The 19,005-nt window shown below is 48.2% G+C and overlaps 1 protein-coding gene across 1 annotated transcript in view; it reads right to left on the bottom strand.

Moving 5' to 3' along the window:
• The window catches only part of PDE6B (phosphodiesterase 6B), a 34,167-nt gene extending 17,059 nt beyond the window's left edge, over positions 1–17,108 (bottom strand). The window contains exons 1-3 of the mRNA XM_047094239.1: positions 16,626–17,108; positions 12,257–12,409; positions 11,863–11,952 (exon numbers count right to left, since the gene is read on the bottom strand). Coding sequence (XP_046950195.1) covers positions 11,863–11,952; positions 12,257–12,409; positions 16,626–17,093 — 711 coding nt within the window. The 5' untranslated portion in view covers positions 17,094–17,108. The remainder of the gene's footprint in view (positions 1–11,862; positions 11,953–12,256; positions 12,410–16,625) is intronic.
• Positions 17,109–19,005: the final 1,897 nt, after the last annotated feature.

The following is a 19,005-nucleotide window of genomic DNA, read 5'->3' on the forward strand; positions in this document are numbered from 1 at the left end:
GGGAGCCCCTGAGGTCATCCAGTGACATGACCTAAGTTTTCAAAATATGGCTCTGACTGCTGAGTGGGAGTGGGCTGACAAGATGCAGAGGGAGAAGGACCCTGTGATGTGTCCATGACAGCGGCAGACAAGGCCCTGATTTGTGTTTATAAAGGGGAGCACTCTAGCAGGGGTAGCTGGAGAGGGAGGTAAGGGCTCAGGATATGACAGGCAGCGAACTGAAAACCTGGCTTTTCCTGTGATGCAACTTTCCTGGAGGGAACTGTGTCCCCTGCCTCTGAGGAATACCCAGTGGGGGGAAGTGTGCATGGTGGGATAGGGCCAAGAGAATGCTCCCAGACTTGCCTCTCTGAGGCACATACCTGGGAAGATGGGGTTGGATTTGAATGTTAGCCTGAGGTCACTGCTTGGGAGCAGCTGATGGTAAGAAATGGGGAAATGTCCTCACAGCAATTAAGTTAAGGGGCCTGACCAAGAGAAAGCTGCATTAACTACTCCTGGGAGAAGAGGGGACCACAGAGCAAGGGCAGAATGAGAGCCACTCAAGACACTAGCTGTGAGGGAGGTGGGCTAGACCCTACCAAGGCAGAAGGACACACAGAAATAGTGAAGAAATAATGGCTGGAAACCATCTAAGTTGGATGAAACACATGGATATTAATATCCAAGAAGCTCAACAAACTCTAAGTAAAATGAATTAAAAATATCCACACCAAGACACATTATAATCAAATTTTTGAAAGCCAAGACAAAGAGAGTCTTGAGAATGGTGAGAGAAAAGGGACTTGTCACACACAAGGGATCCTCAGTAAGGTTGTCTGCAGATTTCTTATCAGCAATTTTGGAGGTCTGAAGACAATGGGTTGGTATATTCAAAGTGCTAAAAGAAAAAAAAAAAAAACTCTGTCAACCAAGAATCCTATATCTGGCAAAACTGTCCTTAAAAATTGCGAGAGAAATTAAGACATTTCCAGGTAAACAGAAGTTGAGGACATTTATTACCACTAGATCTGCCCTGAAAGAAATATTAAAGGGAGCCCTGTAGGTGAAATGAAAGGACACAAGACAGGTACTCAGAGCTTCATGAATAAATAAAGATTTCAATAAAGGCAAATACATGGATAATTATAAAATGTAGCATTATTGTAACAATGAAAGCTAGAAAACATAGCTGAAGTAAATTAAAGAAGACATAAATAAAGAGAAAGAACTGCCTTAGTCATGAATTGGAAGAGTTAATATTGTTACAATACCAATACCTCCCAAAGTGACCTACAGATTCAATGTAATCTCTATCAAAATCTGAATAAATTCTTTTGTGGAAATTAGAAAAAATCCTAAAGTTTGTATCTCAAGGAATCTCAAGGGATCCTGAATAGCCAATCTTGAAAAAGAAGAACAAAGAGGACTCATACTTCTTGCACTTAAAACTTACTACAAAGCTTCCTTAATGCTGGCATAAAGACAGGCATATAGATCAATGGAATAGAATAGAGAGTCCAAGAATTAAGCTGGGTCTTTACCTCACATCATTTGCAAAAATTAACTAAGAATGGATCAAGGCCCTAAGCATAAGACCTAAAACTACACAACTCTTAAAAGAAAACATAGGGAAAAAGCTTCATGACATTGGATTTGGCAATGATTTCTTGGATAGGGCAGCAAAGGGCATAGTCAACAAAAGAAAAAAAACAGGCAAATTGGACTTTCTGATAATTAAAAACTTTTGTGCATCAAAGGACACTATCAACAGGTTAAAAAGGCAACCTTTAAATTGGGATAAAATATTTGTAAATCACGTATCTCATAAGGAGTAAATATGTAGAATATGTAGAGAACCCCTAAAACTCAACAACAAAAGAAAAAAAACATATTCAAAAGTGGGCAAAAGACTTGAACAGACATTCCAAAGAAGATACACAAATGGCCAATATACATGTGAAACGGTGATCAATAACTACTAATCATTAGGGGAGTGCAAACCAGAACTACAATGAAGTACCTCTTCATGCCCATTAGTATGGCTACTATGAAAAACACACAGAAAACAACAAGTATTGGTGAGGATGTGGAGAAATTTGAACCTTGTGCATTGTTGGTGGGAAAATGGAAAATGGTGTAGCCGCTGTGGAAAACAGTATGGCAATTCCCCCCAAAATTAAAAATAGAATTACCATATGAACCAGCAATTCCACTTCTGGGTATGTAATCAAAAGAATTGAAAGCAAGTTCTCAAAGAGATGTTTGTGCACCCATACCTATAACAGTATTATTCACAATAAAGTGTGGAAGCAACCCAAGTGTCCATTGATGGACAAAAGGATAGCAAAATGTGGTCTATCCAGACAATGAATATTATTCAGCCTAAAAAAGAAAGAAATTTGGATACTTCCTACAACATGGATGAACCTTGAAGACTCTATGTTAAATGAAACAAGCCAGTCACAAAAAGACAAACGCGGTGTGATCTCACTTATATAATGTACTTAGAGTAGTCAGAATCATGGAGATAGAAAGTAGAGTGATGGGTGCCAGGTGCTGGGGACAAGGGGCCTGGGGGGGGGGTGAGTATTTAGTGAGCATAGAGTTTCAATTTGGAAATGTGTAAAGAGTTCTGGATATGGATGGTGATAATGGTTACACAATATAAATGTAATTAATACCACTGAACTGTAGACTTAAAAATGGTTAAGATACCAAGTTTTATAGTGTTTCTTTTAGCACAAGAAAGATAATTAGAAAAGTAAGTAAAGAGAGGGAGAAATATATACTATGCTAACACTAATCAAAAGAAGGCTGGAGTAGCCATGTCAGTTATAGACAAAGCAGACTTCAGGAGAAGGAAAATTATCAGGTGTAAAAAGGGACATTACATTATGGTACAGGGGTCATTTCTCCAGGAAGATAACATCCTTAATGCGTATGCATCTAACAACAGAGCAGCAAATCGCAAGAAGCAAAAACCGATGGGACTTGAGAGAGCAACAGGTCGGCAACTTCAGTGCTCTTCTTTCAGTAATCGATATATCTGGCAGACAGAACATCAGTAAGAGCTGTCAAAAGAGCACCGGAGACAGCGGACACCAACACACACTCCACGCAACAATGGCAGAAAATATGTACTTCCAAGGTCACATGGAGCAGTCACCAACATCGGCCATATTCTGGGCCATAAAACCCTTCTTAACAAATGTGAAAGAATAAAAACCACAAGGAGTAATGTATTATCATACTACAGTGGAATTAAACTAAGGATCCGAAATTAAACAGAAAGTAGCTGGAAAATTACAAAATATATGAGACAAAAAACTCTTCTAAATAATACATGGGTCAAAGAAGAAGTCTCTAGAGAAATTTATAAAGCGTTTGAACTAAATAAAAACGAAAATACAGCTTATTAAAATTTGTGGGATGCAGTGAAAGTGGTGCTTAGAGGGATGCTTATGATATTAAATGCACATATTAGAAGAGAAGCAAGATCCAAAATCAATAATCTAGAAAAAGAACTAGAAAATAAACTATAAAAAGAAAACCAATTTAAGCATAAAGCAAGCAGGAAAAAAAAATACATAAATAGTAAACATTAAGAACAACACTATGCCCCAAAATGTGACAACGTAGGTAAAATGATTTTTTTAATGCCTTGAAAGACACAAACTGCCAACACCCACATAAGGTGAAATAGAATACTCTGAATAGAACTGTATGCATTTAACATTTTTTAAAGTTTATTTGTTAATTTTGAGAAAGAGAGAGAAAGTGAGAGAGAGAGTGAACAAATAGGGGAGGGGCAAAGAGGGAGGGAGAGAGAAAATACCAAACAAGCACTGAGCTGTCTGCACAGAACCCAATGTGGGGCTCAAACTCACGAACTGTGAGATCATGACCTGAGCTGAAACCAAGAGTTGGATGCTTAACTGACTGAGCCACCCAGGCATCCCCAGAACTGTACATATTAAAGACATTAGAACAATAATTCATAATCTTCCAAAAAGAAAGCACCAGTCCTTGATGAATTCATTGATGAATTCTACCAAACACAGGGAAGAAATTATGTCAAACCATGAGATCATGACCTGACACAAAATCAAGACTCAGTTGCTTAATGGACTGAGCCACCCAGTTCCCCTAGATGCAAAAATTCATAATAAAATATTAGCAAAATCAATCCAGTAATGTATAAAAATAATTATGCTCCACAACTAAGTGGTATTTTTCCCAGGGATACAAGGCTGTTTCAACATTTGAAAATCAATTAATATAATCTACCACATTAACAGGCTGAAGAAGAAAAAAACACAATCATATCAATTGATGGAGAAAAAGTATTTGACATAAATCCAACACTCATTCAGAATAAAAACTCTATGCAAAATAGAAACAGAGGGGGAGCTTCCTTAGCTAGATGAAAATTCTACAAAAACCTTTAGTGAGCATCAAACTTAATGGTGAGACAGTGGATGTTTTCTGCTAATATTGGGAGTAAAGCAAGGATGTCCCCTCTCACCACTCATATTCAACATTGTACTGGAAGTCCTAGGAAGTGCAATAAGACAAGAAAAAGAAATGCAATGCATATAGATTGGGAAGGAAGGAATAAAACTGTCTTTGTTTGCAGATGATATGATTGTTTATGTGAAAATACCAAGGAGTCAATTTAAAAAACCTTCCTGGAACTAATAAGAGATTGTTTTAAGGTCACAGGATATAAGGTTAATATGCAAAAGTCAGTTACTTTTCTTCATATCAACAATAAATAATTGGAATTTGAAATTAAGAACACAATATCACTTATATTAGCATAAAAATGGAATACTTAGGTGCAAATTAACAAAATATATGTGGAATCTATATGCAAGAACTACAAAATTCTGAAGAAACCAAAGAAAATCTAAAGAAATGGAGAAAGATTGTCTGTTCATCAACTGGAAGACCCATTATTGTTGCCAATTCTTCCCAACTTGATGTACAGATTAAACGAGGTCCCAATTAAAATACCAGCAAGGTACTTTGTGGATATAGACAAACTGATTTTAAAGTTAAAAAAATTTTTTTAAAGTTTATTTATTTTTGAGACAGAGAGAGATACAGCATGAACGGGGGAGGGTCAGAGAGAGAGGGAGACATAGAATCCGAAGCAAGCAGTGGACTCTGAGCTGTCAGCACAGAGCCCAACGCGGGGCTCGAACTCATGGACTGTGAGATCATGACCTGAGCCGAAGTCAGACACTTAACTGACTGAGCCGCCCAGGAGCCCCTGATTTTAAAGTTTAATTGGAAAGGCCCCTCCCCCCACCCATGGAATAGCCAGCATAATACTACAGAAAAAACAAGTTGGAGAATTGATGTTTCTGATTTCAAGGCTATAAAACTATAATGATAAAGACACTATGGTATTGGTGAAAAAATAGACACATAGATGAATAAGACAGAATAGAGAACCCAGAAATAGACTCAGACAACTGCAGTTAGATGAAGGAACAAAGGCAATTCAATGGAGAAAGGTTCATCTTTGCACAATTTGACATCCATATGCAAACAAGTGTGTTTAGACCCAGACCTGACACTTTTCACAAGGATTAACTCATAGACCTAACTATAAAACACAAAATTATAGGGGTGCCTGGGTGGCTCAGTCAGTTAAGCTTCTGACTTTGTTTCAGGTCATGATCTCAGTTTGTGGGTTCAAGCCCTGCCTGGAGCCTGATTCTGATTCTGTGCTCTCTGTCTCTTCCCCTCCCACTCATGCTATGTTCTCTCTCTCTCTCAAAAAATGAATAAACATTGAAAGAAATTAAAACACAAAACTATAAAACTCCTAAAAGATGATATAGAAGAAAATATGGATGACCTTGAGTTTGGTGATGAGGTGTTTTTTTTTAAGTTTTTATTTTAATTCCAGTTAGTTAACATATAGTGCTATGTTAAATCAGGTATGCAATATAGTGATTCAACAGTACCAGACATCACCCGGTGCTCATCACCACGAGTGCCCTCTGTAGTCCCCATCACCTACTTCCTCCATCCCTCCACCCACTTCCTCTATGCTAACCTTCAGTGTGTTCTCTGTAGTTAGAAGTCTGTTTCTTGGTTTGCCTTTCTCTCTCTCTCTCTTTTCCCCTTTGCTTGTTTGTTTGGTTTCTTAAATTCCACATACAAGTGAAACCATATGGTATGATTTGTCTTTCTCTGACTGACTTATTTAGCTTAGCATGATATATTCTAGCTCCATCCATATTGTTACAAATGCCAAGATTGCATTCTCTTTTATGGCTGAGTAATATTCCACTATATATATATATATATATATATATATATATATATATATATGCCTTGTCTTCTTTATCCATTCATGTATCAATTGACATGGTGATGAGTTTTGAGATACAACATCTAACTATAATTCATGAAGGAAAAATTGATAAGTTGGACTTTATTAAAATTTAAAACTTCTGTTTTTCCAAACACACTGTTAAGAGAATGAGGAGGCAAGCTATACCCTTGGAGAAAATATTTGCAAAACAGAAATCTGATAAAGGACTTGCATCCAAAATTTATAAAAACTTTAAAAATGAAAGCAGAAAACTAATTTAAAAATGGGCAAATATCTGAACAGACACTTCACCAAAGAATAAGATATAAAGATGTCAGATAGTATATGAAAAGATGCTCTGGCACAAGAACAGACATTCAAATCAATGGAATAGAATAGAGAACCCAGAAATGGACCTACAAATGTATGGCCAACTAATCTTTGACAAAGCAGGAAAGAATATCTAATGGAATAAAGACAGTCTCTTCAGCAAGTGGTGCTGGGAAAACTGGATAGCGACATGCAGAAGAATGAACCTGGACCACTTTCTTACACCAGACACAAAAAGAAACTCAAAATGGATGAAACACCTCAATGTAAGACAGGAAGCCATCAAAATCCTTGAGGAGAAAGCAGGCAAAAGCCTCTTTGATCTTGCCCACAGCAACTTCTTACTCAACACGTCTCTGGAGGCAAGGGAAACAAAAGTAAAAATGAACTACTGGGACCTCATCAAAATAAAAAGCTTCTGCACAGCGAAGGAAACAATCAGCAAAACTAAAAGGCAACTGACAGAATGGGAGAAGATATTTGCAAATGACATATCAGATAGAGGGTTAGTATCCAAAATCTACAAAGAACTTATCAAACTCAACACCCAAAAAACAAATAATCCAGTGAAGAAATGGGCAAAAGACATGAATAGACACTTCTCCAAAGAAGACATCCAGATGGCCAACCGACATATGAAAAAATGCTCATCATCACTCATCATCAGGGAAATACAAATCAAAACCACAATGAGATACCACCTTACACCTGTCAGAATGGCTAACATTAACAACTCAGGCAACAACAGATGTTGGTGAGGATGCAGAGAAAGAGGATCTCTTTTGCATTGTTGGTGGAAATGCAAGCTGGTGCAGCCACTCTGGAAAACAGTATGGAGGTTCCTCAAGAAACTAAAAATAGAACTACCCTATGACCCAGCAATTGCACTACTAGGCATTTATCCAGGGGATACAGGTGTGCCATTTTCGAATGGACACATGCACCCCCACGTTTATAGCAGCACTATCAATAATAGCCAAATTATGGAAAGAACCCACATGTCCATCGATGGATGAATGGATAAAGAAAATATGGTATACACACACACACACACACACACACACACACACACACACTGGAGTATTACTTGGCAATCAAAAAGAATGAAATCTTGCCGTTTGCAACTACGTGGATGGAACTGGAGGGTATTATGCTAGTGAAATTAGTCAGAGAAAGACAAAAATCATATGACTTCACTCACATGAGGACTTTAAGAGACAAAACAGATGAACATAAGGGAAGGGGAACAAAAATAATATAAAAACAGGGAGGGGGACAAAACAGAAGAGACTCATAAATATGGAGAACAAACAGGGTTGCTGGAGGGGTTGTGGGAGGGGGGATGGGATAAACGGGTAAGGGACACTGAGGAATCTACTCCTGGAATCATTGTTACACTATATGCTAACTAATTTGGATGTAAATTTAAAAAAATAAAAAATAAAGTTAAAAAGAAGAAAAAAGAAAAATCCAGAAAGAAAAGGAAAGAAAAGATGCTCAATAGCATTCATCATTAGGGATTGTAAATCAAAACAAAAATGAGATACACCTATTAGGATGACTAAAATCCAAGTAACTGACAATACTGAAAACTGATGATAGGAATTCTCATTCATTGTTGATAGGAATGCAAAATAGCACAGTTGCTTTTTGGCAGTTTCTCACAAAGTTAAGTACAATTAGGGGCACCTGGGAGGCTCAGCTGGTTGAACAGCTGACTTCAGCTCAGGTCATGATCTCACAGTTCGTGAGTTCCAGCCCCGCGTCGGGCTCTGTGCTGACAGCTTGGAGCCTGGAGCCTGCTTCAGATTCTGTGTCTCTCTCTCTGTCTCTCCCCAGCTCACACACACTCTCTCTCTGTCTCTCTCTCAAAAAAAAAAATTTTTTTTGAAAAAAAAATTTTAAAGAGTTAAATGTAATTATACCATGTTATTCAGCAGTTCCACTCCTCGTATATACTCAGCTGAATTGAAAACTTACATCCACACAAAAACCTGCACACAAATGTTTTTAACAATTTTGTTCACAATTGCTCCAAACTGGGAACAATCAAGATGTCTTTCCATAGGTGAATGTGGTCCATCCAGACAATGGAATGTTATTTAGCACTAAAAAGAAATGAGCTATCAAGCCATAAAAAGACTTGGAAGGATCTTAGAGTAAAAAAAAAATTAATGTTTATTTATTTTTGAGAGAGAGAGAAAGAGAGAGAGAGAGAGTGAGAGAACAAGCAGGGCAGGAGCAGAGAGAAGGGGACAGAAGATCCAAATCGGGCTCTGCGCTGACAGCAGTGAGTCCGATGTGAGGCTTGAACTCGTGAACTGAACTGCAAGATCATGACCTGAGCCAAAGTTGGATGCTCAACTGACTGACCCACCCAGGTGCCCTTAAATTTTTTTTAATGCTTATTCATTTTTTTGAGGGGGGGGGACGGGCAGAGAGAAAGGGAGACCCAGAATCTGAAGCAGGCTCCAGGCTCTGGGCTGGGAGCATAGAGCCCCACATAGGGCTCAAACTCACAAACCGTGAGATCATGACCTGAGCCTAAGTCAGACGCTTAACCAACTAAGCCCCCCAGACGGCCCAAGACGTGGAGGAATCTTAAATGCCTTTTACTAAGGGAAAGAAGCCAATCTGGAAAGCTACACACCGCATGGTTCTAACTATATGACATTCTGGAAGAGGTAAAACTGTGGAGACAGTAAAAAGATCAGTGGTTGCCAGTGGTTCAGTGGAGATGGGGAGAGAGAGGTGAACGGTGGAACACAGGGGATTTTCAGGGCAGTGAAATTATTCTTTATGATACTGTGAGAGTTTATAACTATCATGATGCATTTGTTAAGACCGGTAGAAATTTACAGCACAAAGAATGAACCTTAATGTGTGCCAATAGCACAGTCATTTAGCAGATGGGGGGGGGGGGATGAAAGAATGCAGACTCTGACAAGAAAATCAAACTGTAACACTTGAAATTACCTCACTGAAGGAGGCAGAGAAAAGGTGCTGATGGAAGTATTTTTGGAAATGAGCAGAGACTTGTAAGACTAAACACTGTCCTCTGCTTAGTAAAGTTGTATCCCATGGGTTAACAATTCTGTTCTTGCTGCGCACATGCACTAGAATTGAACAATTAAGTAAATGAGTGGTGGATGACAGAAGCCAGGTATCTCACTGTCAGAGTGGAAACTTGCTTACCAGAAAGAGGAGGAGGCCAGAACATCCTTGTGGTGTCAGGTTACATTGTGGACACCAGCAAGAACTCAAGTTTAACTTAATATGGGTTCATGGCTACATGTAGAAATATTTGTAGATGTGTCTATGCACACGCTAGTATGCACACATAGACTTCCTTACTCTGTCAGCTGACCAGACCTTGAAGCTGACACCCCAGTAGCAAGGAGCACACCCAGTGCCCAGATCTTTGTTTCTAAGACATTCCCCGATACAAGGAACCAGGGCTCCTTGAGGAATTGCTGATTTCAGGACTGGACAGGAAATATACAAATGACCCTGGAGCATCAGAAAGTAAGTGACATTCTCTCTGCTCCTCCCCCACTTGTGCTCTGTCTCTCTCTGTCTCTCAAAAATAAATAAATGTAAAAAAAAAAATTAAAAGAGAAAGAAAGTGATGTGCAAACCCTCCCCCCGCCAAACCAAGAAACCTACCCATCCACCAACCCAACAAACAAAAACACCCCAGAATAATGGGGTCAATGGGTTATGTGAGATGGCACAGGAGCTCACTGAGAGGCTCCCAGTGGCTATAGTCAGAACAGATTGAACAACAAAATCAATAAAGTTGACTAGGGTTGTAATCGAAATACTCAGGACTCCGAACTGATGAAAATAAATTATTGCATAAATTAATAAATGGGCGAGGGGAGACATATCTCCAGTGCAAACCCCTGTTCCCACAGTGTGGGGCTCACAGCGATTTCCCTCCAAAGGGCACCATCAACCTGGTGGCCTTTCTAGATGCCAGTGTCATGCCGACCTCACAGCCCTTTAAGCTGTTCCCCCGCCGGCTCTGTGCCCTGCCTGACCAGCCCCCAACTGAGCAATCATGTCCTTTAAGGCCTCAGGCCATGTTTTTCTTTCTGCCCAGGGCACCCTCTTGTCCTCACCAGAGGATCCTCCCATCACCCCCTCTGCACAGACATGCTGGAGCACCAGGATGGCCAGCCTTGTCCCCCTGGGCTTTGGCCCTAGCCCCATGTGGCCATAGCCTGTGGGAGGTCTCTCTCAGAGGCTTTTTTCTTCTCTATCAATAGGGCTGGCCTCTGGCCAAAAGATCCTCAGGGGATCCCAGACCACCTGCCTAGGCTGCTCCTTCTGTAGCTCGTGGGTCGGGAGGGGGCTCCCAGACAACCTTTCTGAGAGAAGCACAGGAACCTCTCATCATTTTAAGCAAGTTTACAGCAGGTGCCCAGGATGCACCCAGCGTTTGCAGACGGAACAGACAGTGGGGATGGCCTAGAGTGACCAGTTCATCCTCAGCATCTTCTGAGGCTCAGCCTGAAGGCCACGTCTCGTACAGCTTTCCCAGCCCAAGGCCCGGAGTGACAGGAGCTGCCTTTCTGTCCTCTTGCCAGGCCTACTCACTGTCTCCCAGGGCTCCATTGGCCCCGGGCCCAAGGCAGGAGGACACAGAGGGAACCTACCTCATGCGCCCGTGAGCTCTGCACCTCTTCCCGAAACACAAGGCCCCACCTTGCTTGCATCAGGCCCCACACCCTCCTCGCTGGGGGGAAGCAGATTCCAGCCCTGGAAGCAATTGCTATCCTGTGTAGCAAGGGCTGAACCCACCAGGAGACTCAGGCAATGAGTGGCTGTTGTCCATTCTTCTCCCGCCCCAGCTCCTGCCACAGAGGGTTTGAGGGAGCTTCTAAGGAGTGCCTGCAGCATTCACAGGCACCCATACCCACCCGGGCTGGGGGAGAGTCAGGGTGGGCAGACGGGACGAGAGACCCAACCTCTCTGGGGTCCCAGTCGCATGACGGCTTCCCAACACTGCCTCGCTGTAGCCGGCCCACTCACAGCATCACACCGCAACCACAAAAGCCATGGGAAACTCCCTGGAGCTCTCTGGAACTGGCCCAGCTTGGACACGCACTGTCTCTGTCCAGAGAGACTGACACGGGGACCTGGACACACTTGGACATCTTGGAGGGCTGGGAGGCTGGGGCGGGATGGCCCTGGCCGGGCGCACGCGCGGGTACCTGGCCTCGGCGTGTCTCACAGTTGTGCAGGTAGCTCAGGTGGTAGATCTTCAGGTTCAACGTGCCAAAATTCAGGTACTTCAGGAAAACCTGAGACGGGGATTATAACAGCACGAGTTCAAAACCCCAGTTTTCAGAAGGCGTTCAGGTGTGCAAGGGTGCAGAGACGCCCGGCTGCCCAGAGCAGGGCCCGTACGCGGCACTGATCTCAGCGCACGCAGGCCCAAGGCGTGTAGGAGACACACATGCGCGAGCTCTCAGAGCTAAGAGGAGGGGAGGTCTACACCCAGACACCAAGAGAACACACGCGCGCCCCGCCAGCACAGGACAGACCTGGGGACGGGGTGGCCTACACACGGAGGCACCCATGCCCGCAAGGGCCCCCAACACTCACGTCTTCATCTTCGCTTGTGAAGCACGGGCCGTCAAGCTTGTTCACGGCCATGATGACGGCCACGACGTCTTTGCCATTCATGATGGGTGTGGCCAGGATGTTCTTTGTCACATAATCGGTCAACTCATCAGCAAAGGAGCTGAAGTGGGGACACTGGGCAGCAAGAGGGGAGAAAAGAGAGGCAGTCAGTCTGTGGACCTGGCCCACCCTGACCCCGGGGAGGCCGGGCCTAAGCTGCACAGAGTCCACTGCCCAGGCCAGTGCTAAGACCCAGGTGCTGGCGTCGGGAGCCCAGGCAGCACAGGAAGACGTAGCCCGTGGCCTGTCCTTGTGGCTCTAGCCTGGCGCAGTCCCTATCCCTCGATTTGGAGCCAACTACCCCAGCTCTCCATCATAGACTCTGCTGAGCCCTCACAAGCCTGGATGTGGCAGGCCTGGGTCCCTCCGCACCTGCTGTCATCCGGTTAAGCAGGTCTGTTGGATACCTGTCCCAAAGCCCCTCCTAGATCAGGCCTCCCTCTCCTACCTTCACCTCCCTCTGGGCCAGCCCCCACATGCTCCTTCCCAAAAAGTGTGTGGCTGAATAAAGGGTGAGTGTGAGTCGGGGTGGAGGGTCCCCTGGGAGTCTCCTGGGGTCATGCTCCAGCCAGCAGGTGCTCCGTGGGGTCCGTTGCCCCTATGATAAGGCATGTGTCCGCGTCTGGCCCCCAGGGCAAGTCCCGCTAGCTTTAGGGTTGCTCCTCCGGGTCGCTCCTTGATTGGGAGCTGATTGACGGACTTCCCACAGGGAACAAGGGATGGAGTGTCACCAGGATGAGGTCCCCCAGGTGACTGGGGCTGTCCTTCAGAGTGGATGTGACTCCAGCTCTACCCTCATACTTCCTGGTGCTCATATTTATTTACATGAGGCCCAAGTGACCAGACACAGAGCTGCAGTGGATGGCTCAGGGTTGGGCTGCTTGGGTCAGGGCCTGGGCTTGCCACCGTGTCACCTCCAGCAAGGGTGGGACAGCCCTGGGCTGCTCTCTTCACCCGTCAGCTTGGGTTGAGCGAGGCAATCTCCGTAAACGCTCCCTACATTTGGTTATTATTACTTGTTAAAAGAGCTCTTTGGGGTTTACTCAAGGACTGTTGGTCCTGTGGCAGACAGAGGAGTCACTGACCCCATGTGACTTCCCGCGCCTTCTCTGTGGCTCCGCCCTCATGTGGCCCAAGGACGCTGCGTCCGCTGCCCAGACTCCCTTGCATGGGCAGCAGGGCCACAGTTCAGGCCAATGGGAGGTCAGAGGAAGCCTGCTGGGGACGAGGACATCCCATGTTCTCACGAAGAGGTGCATGCGTCTGGCACCAATCTTCTCAGTTCCTCTCCTGCCTGATGATTGGAGAGGTAGCTGTCACCTGCAGCCACAAAGGGAAATCAGTACTGAGCCCCGGAGGTGGCAGCAGCGTGGGGAGTGGCACCAGTGTTCCGTGACACAAAAGGGGGTGTTCCACCCCACCCCAGGCCGAGCACAGGCACGAGCTCAGGGCCCTTTTCATGCTCCCATCCTCGGTGTTTGTGAGCTCTCCAGTTACCTTCCTGGCCACACGGCTGGGTCTCTTGGCAGGCCCTCGACTCTGCCCCAGACTTTCCTTCCTGCCCTTCAGCTGTGTTCCTCTCTTCCCACCTGGGGTCCCACCAGCACCCCTGCTCCCAGGTGCCCCCCGCCATAGCAGCACCCCCACTCCCAGGTGCCCCCCTCCGTACCAACACCCCCTCTTGTTCCTGCCACACTGGGACCCTAACTCTGACGCCCGTGGCTGTAGCCTCTCCTTGTCCCTGCAGGTAGCTCGTCAGCTCCCACAACACCCTAGGTACAAGGTGAAGGGAGCCTCAGGAAGGTTCTGGCCCAGAGCTGTGCGGTCTGAGCAGAGTCACCCCAGGGCTGGAGTCACCTGCGTGCCACACCCTCGTACCCTGTGCCCAATCAGGCTCCCTGCCTGCGTCTTCTTCTCCACTGTGTCCATTCAACGCTCCCACCCCGGCTTCTCTGCTGAAGCAGACCCCACCTCACTCAGAGCCCCTACCACACTGTGGGCAGGGGGCTATGCTCAGGCTCCCAGAAGCCCTGGAACCAGAGCTTCCTGTAGCAGAGTGTGAGAGTAGGAGCAGCCCCAGCCCCACGGCATCCTAAACCTCATTCCCGAAACGTCTGCCCTCTCGTGCTCCCAGTCCAGGGGTTGGAAGCCACCCACCACCCCATGGAGGGGAACTTGGTGTCTCCTTGGCACCTCCCTCCCCCTCGGCCTCAGTGGGTCTAGGGGTCCCGTGACTGCTCGAAAGTGCCCCTAACCCTGTCCCTACTGCCCAGACCCTCTTCATTGCTCTCCTGCAGCATCTATCCATGTTCTGCACTGCCGGCCTGGTGCTGTCGCCCTCCTCCCTCTTCAGAGTTGGCCTGGCTCCTAGACCTTCCCCACAAAGCCGTGCCCCTAATGCCAGTCTAGCCTCCTTCGACCCCCCAACGGCTGGCTGCCCCAACTGGGGTCTGGATGCCTTGGCAATACGCGGGACCCTTGTGATGGACTGTTTCTGGGCCCACAGCTCTTTGGAGGGGAGTCAGAGACTGTCCCAGAACCATGTCCCTTCTGCCTGGCTGCTTGCCATGAACGCTTGGGGGTCTCAGGAGCTGCAAAGTAGTGGTGGGGTGATGTTGCAGCCCTGCGGTGTCCTCCTGCCACCACACGCTGGCTGTCCCGGCTGCCTGCAAGGGTTCCCTGCCCCGCTGGCACACACTACCCTCCGAAAACAGCTTCCATGCTTTTCTCATCCCGTGAGTAGGGTGCTGGAGCCTCGGACGGAGCAAGGCTCTGTCTCAGTATCCCCTTTGCCGACAACCTGGGTCTGGGAGCCTGACATCGGCAACGCTTAGAGCTTTGTGACACACTTAATGGAAGTGTGCTTTTTGGCTGATGTGGGCTCTGTTCTCAGTGCTACCGCGTCTGAGATAAACAAGAGCCAGCACAGCCCTGAAGACTGAGGCCAGTGCTATGCCCCTGGCCCACCGGGGGACAGATTAGGGCAGGCTGTCCTCATGGAGGCGGAAGGGTCTGAGGAAGCCGAGGGCCCAGGGATAGAGGAGGCACAGGACCCAGGATGGCCACGCCACCTGACCCAGACCCTCACCCAGCACAGGCTTGGGAGGCCAGTCGGAGGACAGGCCCCTGGGGGCTGAGGGGTCTGCCTCAGACTCAAGAAGGGAGGGGTCAAGATGTAGAGAGAGAAGGAGCAGGGGAAGCCACTCAGTGCAAGCCCCCCGCACCTTTCCCCACTGCCGAATTCCTTATTTTCCTGTTAATTCAGGCTCCTGATATTCTGATGCATGGGTGACCCATTTCTTAAACGGGAGTGGAGATGAAGCTAATCCCAGAGATTACTATATTCAGGTCGCTGGACCTGGGGTTGTTTAGAGCAGATAAGTTTAAGAGGATTGCCACCACTTCCTTCCCAAGGGACCTGGGGGGACGTGCACGTGTCTGTTCGCCTCCAGGAACTAGGGGACAGAAGCTGTTTTGAGAGAAGCCCACCCTGGTGGGCAACCCGCTCTAGATTCCTTCACTGAAAGTGGAAGAGGCTGGTCCAGCTCAGGGCTCCTGCTTGCCCCTCTCAGAGGCGAGAAAGGAGAAGAGGGGAGAAGGCAGTGGCTCCCATTCTGCCCCAGCGGCCTCTTCCTGCTCCTTCTAGGAGCTCCTCAACCCCATGCCCACATTGGAGGCCCTTGCCCCTCACACATGTCCAACAGGCACCTCCTTCCCTCAAGTGCCACCCGCCCTGGCCTCCACCCCAGGGCCCCTGTCCTCCTGCTGTGCTAGCCCCACACTCGCCCTCCTTCCCACCCAACAAGAGCCTGTCCTGTTTCTCAGCAACACGAATTCCTGCCTACCCTTCCTGCGCCGCCTGGACCAGCCCTGGTCTCCCTGCTGCTTCTCCCGAACCCCCAAACTTGCCTGTGCGAGCAAGCAGCATGGTCTCCTATGGGGTTGTGAGTTCCAGGCTCCAGGGTCAACTGGCCCTTCCTTTCTGGGCCTTTGCACAGCCCCCTGCTCTGACCCCTTCCCCCCCCCTCCCCCCCCCCCCCCCAAGCTCCTGTGCAGCAGGGGCCTATGCGTCAGGGAGGCAGCAGGGCCTGTCCGGGCCACCCTCCCAGCCACCTCAAGGCTGGCTTCCTTCCTTTCTGTGAGCTCTGGACCAAGCCACCCCACTCACCCCACTCACCCCACTGCCCCAGGCTGCCTTCCTAAAAGAAGAGGTCCCCACATGGCCCGCAGGCTGGCCGTGGGACGGGTAGGGACCTCTCGCCGACCGCACCAGTCGTGGCCCGGAACCCACCTCCGTCACGTCCTTGATGTTCACCATCTTCTTGGTCTGAGCCACGTGGCCCACCACCCCAATGTCCAGTGGGAAGACGATCTCAGAGTCGGGGGGCACCAGGCAGTCCTCTAGGACGCTGCCGGGCTGCACGCTGAAGAGGCGCGTGGCGAGCTCAGCCACGCCGTTGCGCTGGCGGTACATGAAGAGGCTGCAGCGGTCGGCATGCAGGATGGTGCAGAGGCGTCGCAGGATCTTGAAGACCACCCGCTCCATGTTCACACTCTCCTGCATGTCCTGCACCAGCTCGAAGAGGGCCGTGCTCTCCTCCACCTGGCACAGCTCGCGGAAGCTGGCACAGTCCACCGGCTGTCCGTCCTCGTGGGCGCCAGCCACATTCTCGGGGCTCAGCTTCTTCCCAAAGTACTGGTCCGCGAAACTGGGGTTCTGGTCAAGGAACTGCTGCACCTGCTCCCCGCTGAGGCTCATGGTGTCCCACTGCCCGTCCAGGAGTCGTGGCCGGTCCCCAGGCACACACAGACTCCCAGCAAACACTGTCATCAGCAAAGCCTTTCTTAGTGACGATTACTGAGGACTGGGAGGACGCCAGCTGACTCACCCACGCTTGCCCCCCTTGCCTTAGATCTTGGACTTGGTCTGATTTTCCCAGGGGTGGGTGATGATGGGAGCTCAGGGGCTTCTGCCTGTGGCAGGGGTCCTGGGAAGCTGGGGGTAGGGAGTTGGCTTCCACCGGAGCAGCCCCTCGCACCTAATCCTCCAGAGGGGTAATCCCACAAACACCGTGACCCTTTCTGCCTGGGGGATTGCCTGATAATTCTGGATGGCCCAACAGGCATCCCCACATCTCCTGGCCCTCATACCTGGGCTCAGGTGTGCTCGAGAGGTGGGGCACCAGCTCTCCCCCTCGGGGAACTGCAGCCCAGCCCCAGGCAGGGAGAGGGGGACCCTCCTATGGTGCCAGAGGTCAACAAATGCAGCTCCACGGCTCTGTCCTCATGGAAGGAAGTGAGGAGAAGGGAGGAAGATGGTCCGGCATCCAGTGTGGAGGTCGGGCCACAAGATGGGGGTTTGCAGAGACCTTCCTTTCTCTCTGATGGTGAGGAGGTGGCCTGGGCATTTGGTCTTGCAGGTGAGGGGTTTGCATGTGAGAATAGGTCACCTGGGTGCACAACAGAGCTTCTCTGTTAAGAGCTAGTGCCCTTAGAAGTCTCAGTGAACCCCCACCACACATCTTTTTCCCTGGCCCCATTCCTACTTACCGGGCAGCCTTCATTCAAACTGCCAGACCCCCTCCTCACAGAGTCCACAACCACACTGCAGGTACCGCCATGTTCTATAGACGAGATTGTTCCTGGTTGTGCCTCAAACAGTGACCAGCATGCCTGGACAGCAGGCAGAGCCTCTCTCCTTATCCACCTGCCTGGGTGCCATACAGGGATTAGCTTCTTCGTGGGCCATGACGTGACAAAAAGGTTGGATTCAAACCGGTGGCTTGTTCTGTGTCTGTCTGACTCTCCAGCCGCTGGCGTGCAATGTGTGTGCATACGCATGAGTGTGTGTGTTCACGCTGGGTGTGCACGTACAGGTGTGTTGGGCGTGCATGTGCCTGCGTGTGCATGTGGGCTGGGTGTGCACGTGCATGAGTGTGCATGCGTGTGCATGCCCAGGGACTGCTGGAAGGTTGGGGGTCGGAGCTACGTCCGCAGTGTGAACCGGCTGTGCACATCACCCAGCAGAATGTCTGTGAGGTACATCCATGAGGCATGCCAGGTGGGCACCTGGCATTCTGGACTCATCTTCTGAGGCAGCAGCCACGTTTCTGTCCGCAGAGGCAGAGGCAGAGGCAGAGGCAGAACAGTTTTGTTGGAAGAACTTTAGGCCTCTCCAAGCCAAGGACCAGGAATCACGAACCAGGGGCCTTGCCTGAGGAAAAGGCCTAAGGTTCCCTCATGTTACCTTTTAACCAGGATGCGGGATTTGTGTGTGCTTCTGCATTTCACTGCATTCAGCTGGCAAAAATGTGTTTGTGCGTGTAGGAGCATGCATATATGCACACACGTGTGAGTGTGCATGCATGTGTGATTGTGGGGCCAGGGAACTTCTTGGGCTCAGACACGTTTTCTCAGCACAAGCCTTGGTTCCGGGGGACCTTCCGCGTGGGCTCTGGGCTGGCGCCTGGCAGCTGGGCTGGCCACAATGGGCCCAGCTGGCCGAGCGCCGGCGCAGGCCCTTGTGCTATGACATTCCTGCCTGTGCTCAGTCATGCAGCAGACTCCTTTCAGGGATCTGCTCTGAGCATCCCACTTTTCCTAAAAATAGTGAGTTCTGCCTGGGGACTGGGGGAGAGCAGGGAGGCAGGTGCTGTGGATGGGGTGCTGTG

Source organism: Lynx rufus, unplaced genomic scaffold (assembly GCF_022079265.1).
Source record: "Lynx rufus isolate CCGP_SWC_20201006 ecotype Redwood Valley unplaced genomic scaffold, mLynRuf1.p SCAF_38, whole genome shotgun sequence".
In the NCBI taxonomy this organism is placed as follows: domain Eukaryota; kingdom Metazoa; phylum Chordata; class Mammalia; order Carnivora; family Felidae; genus Lynx; species Lynx rufus.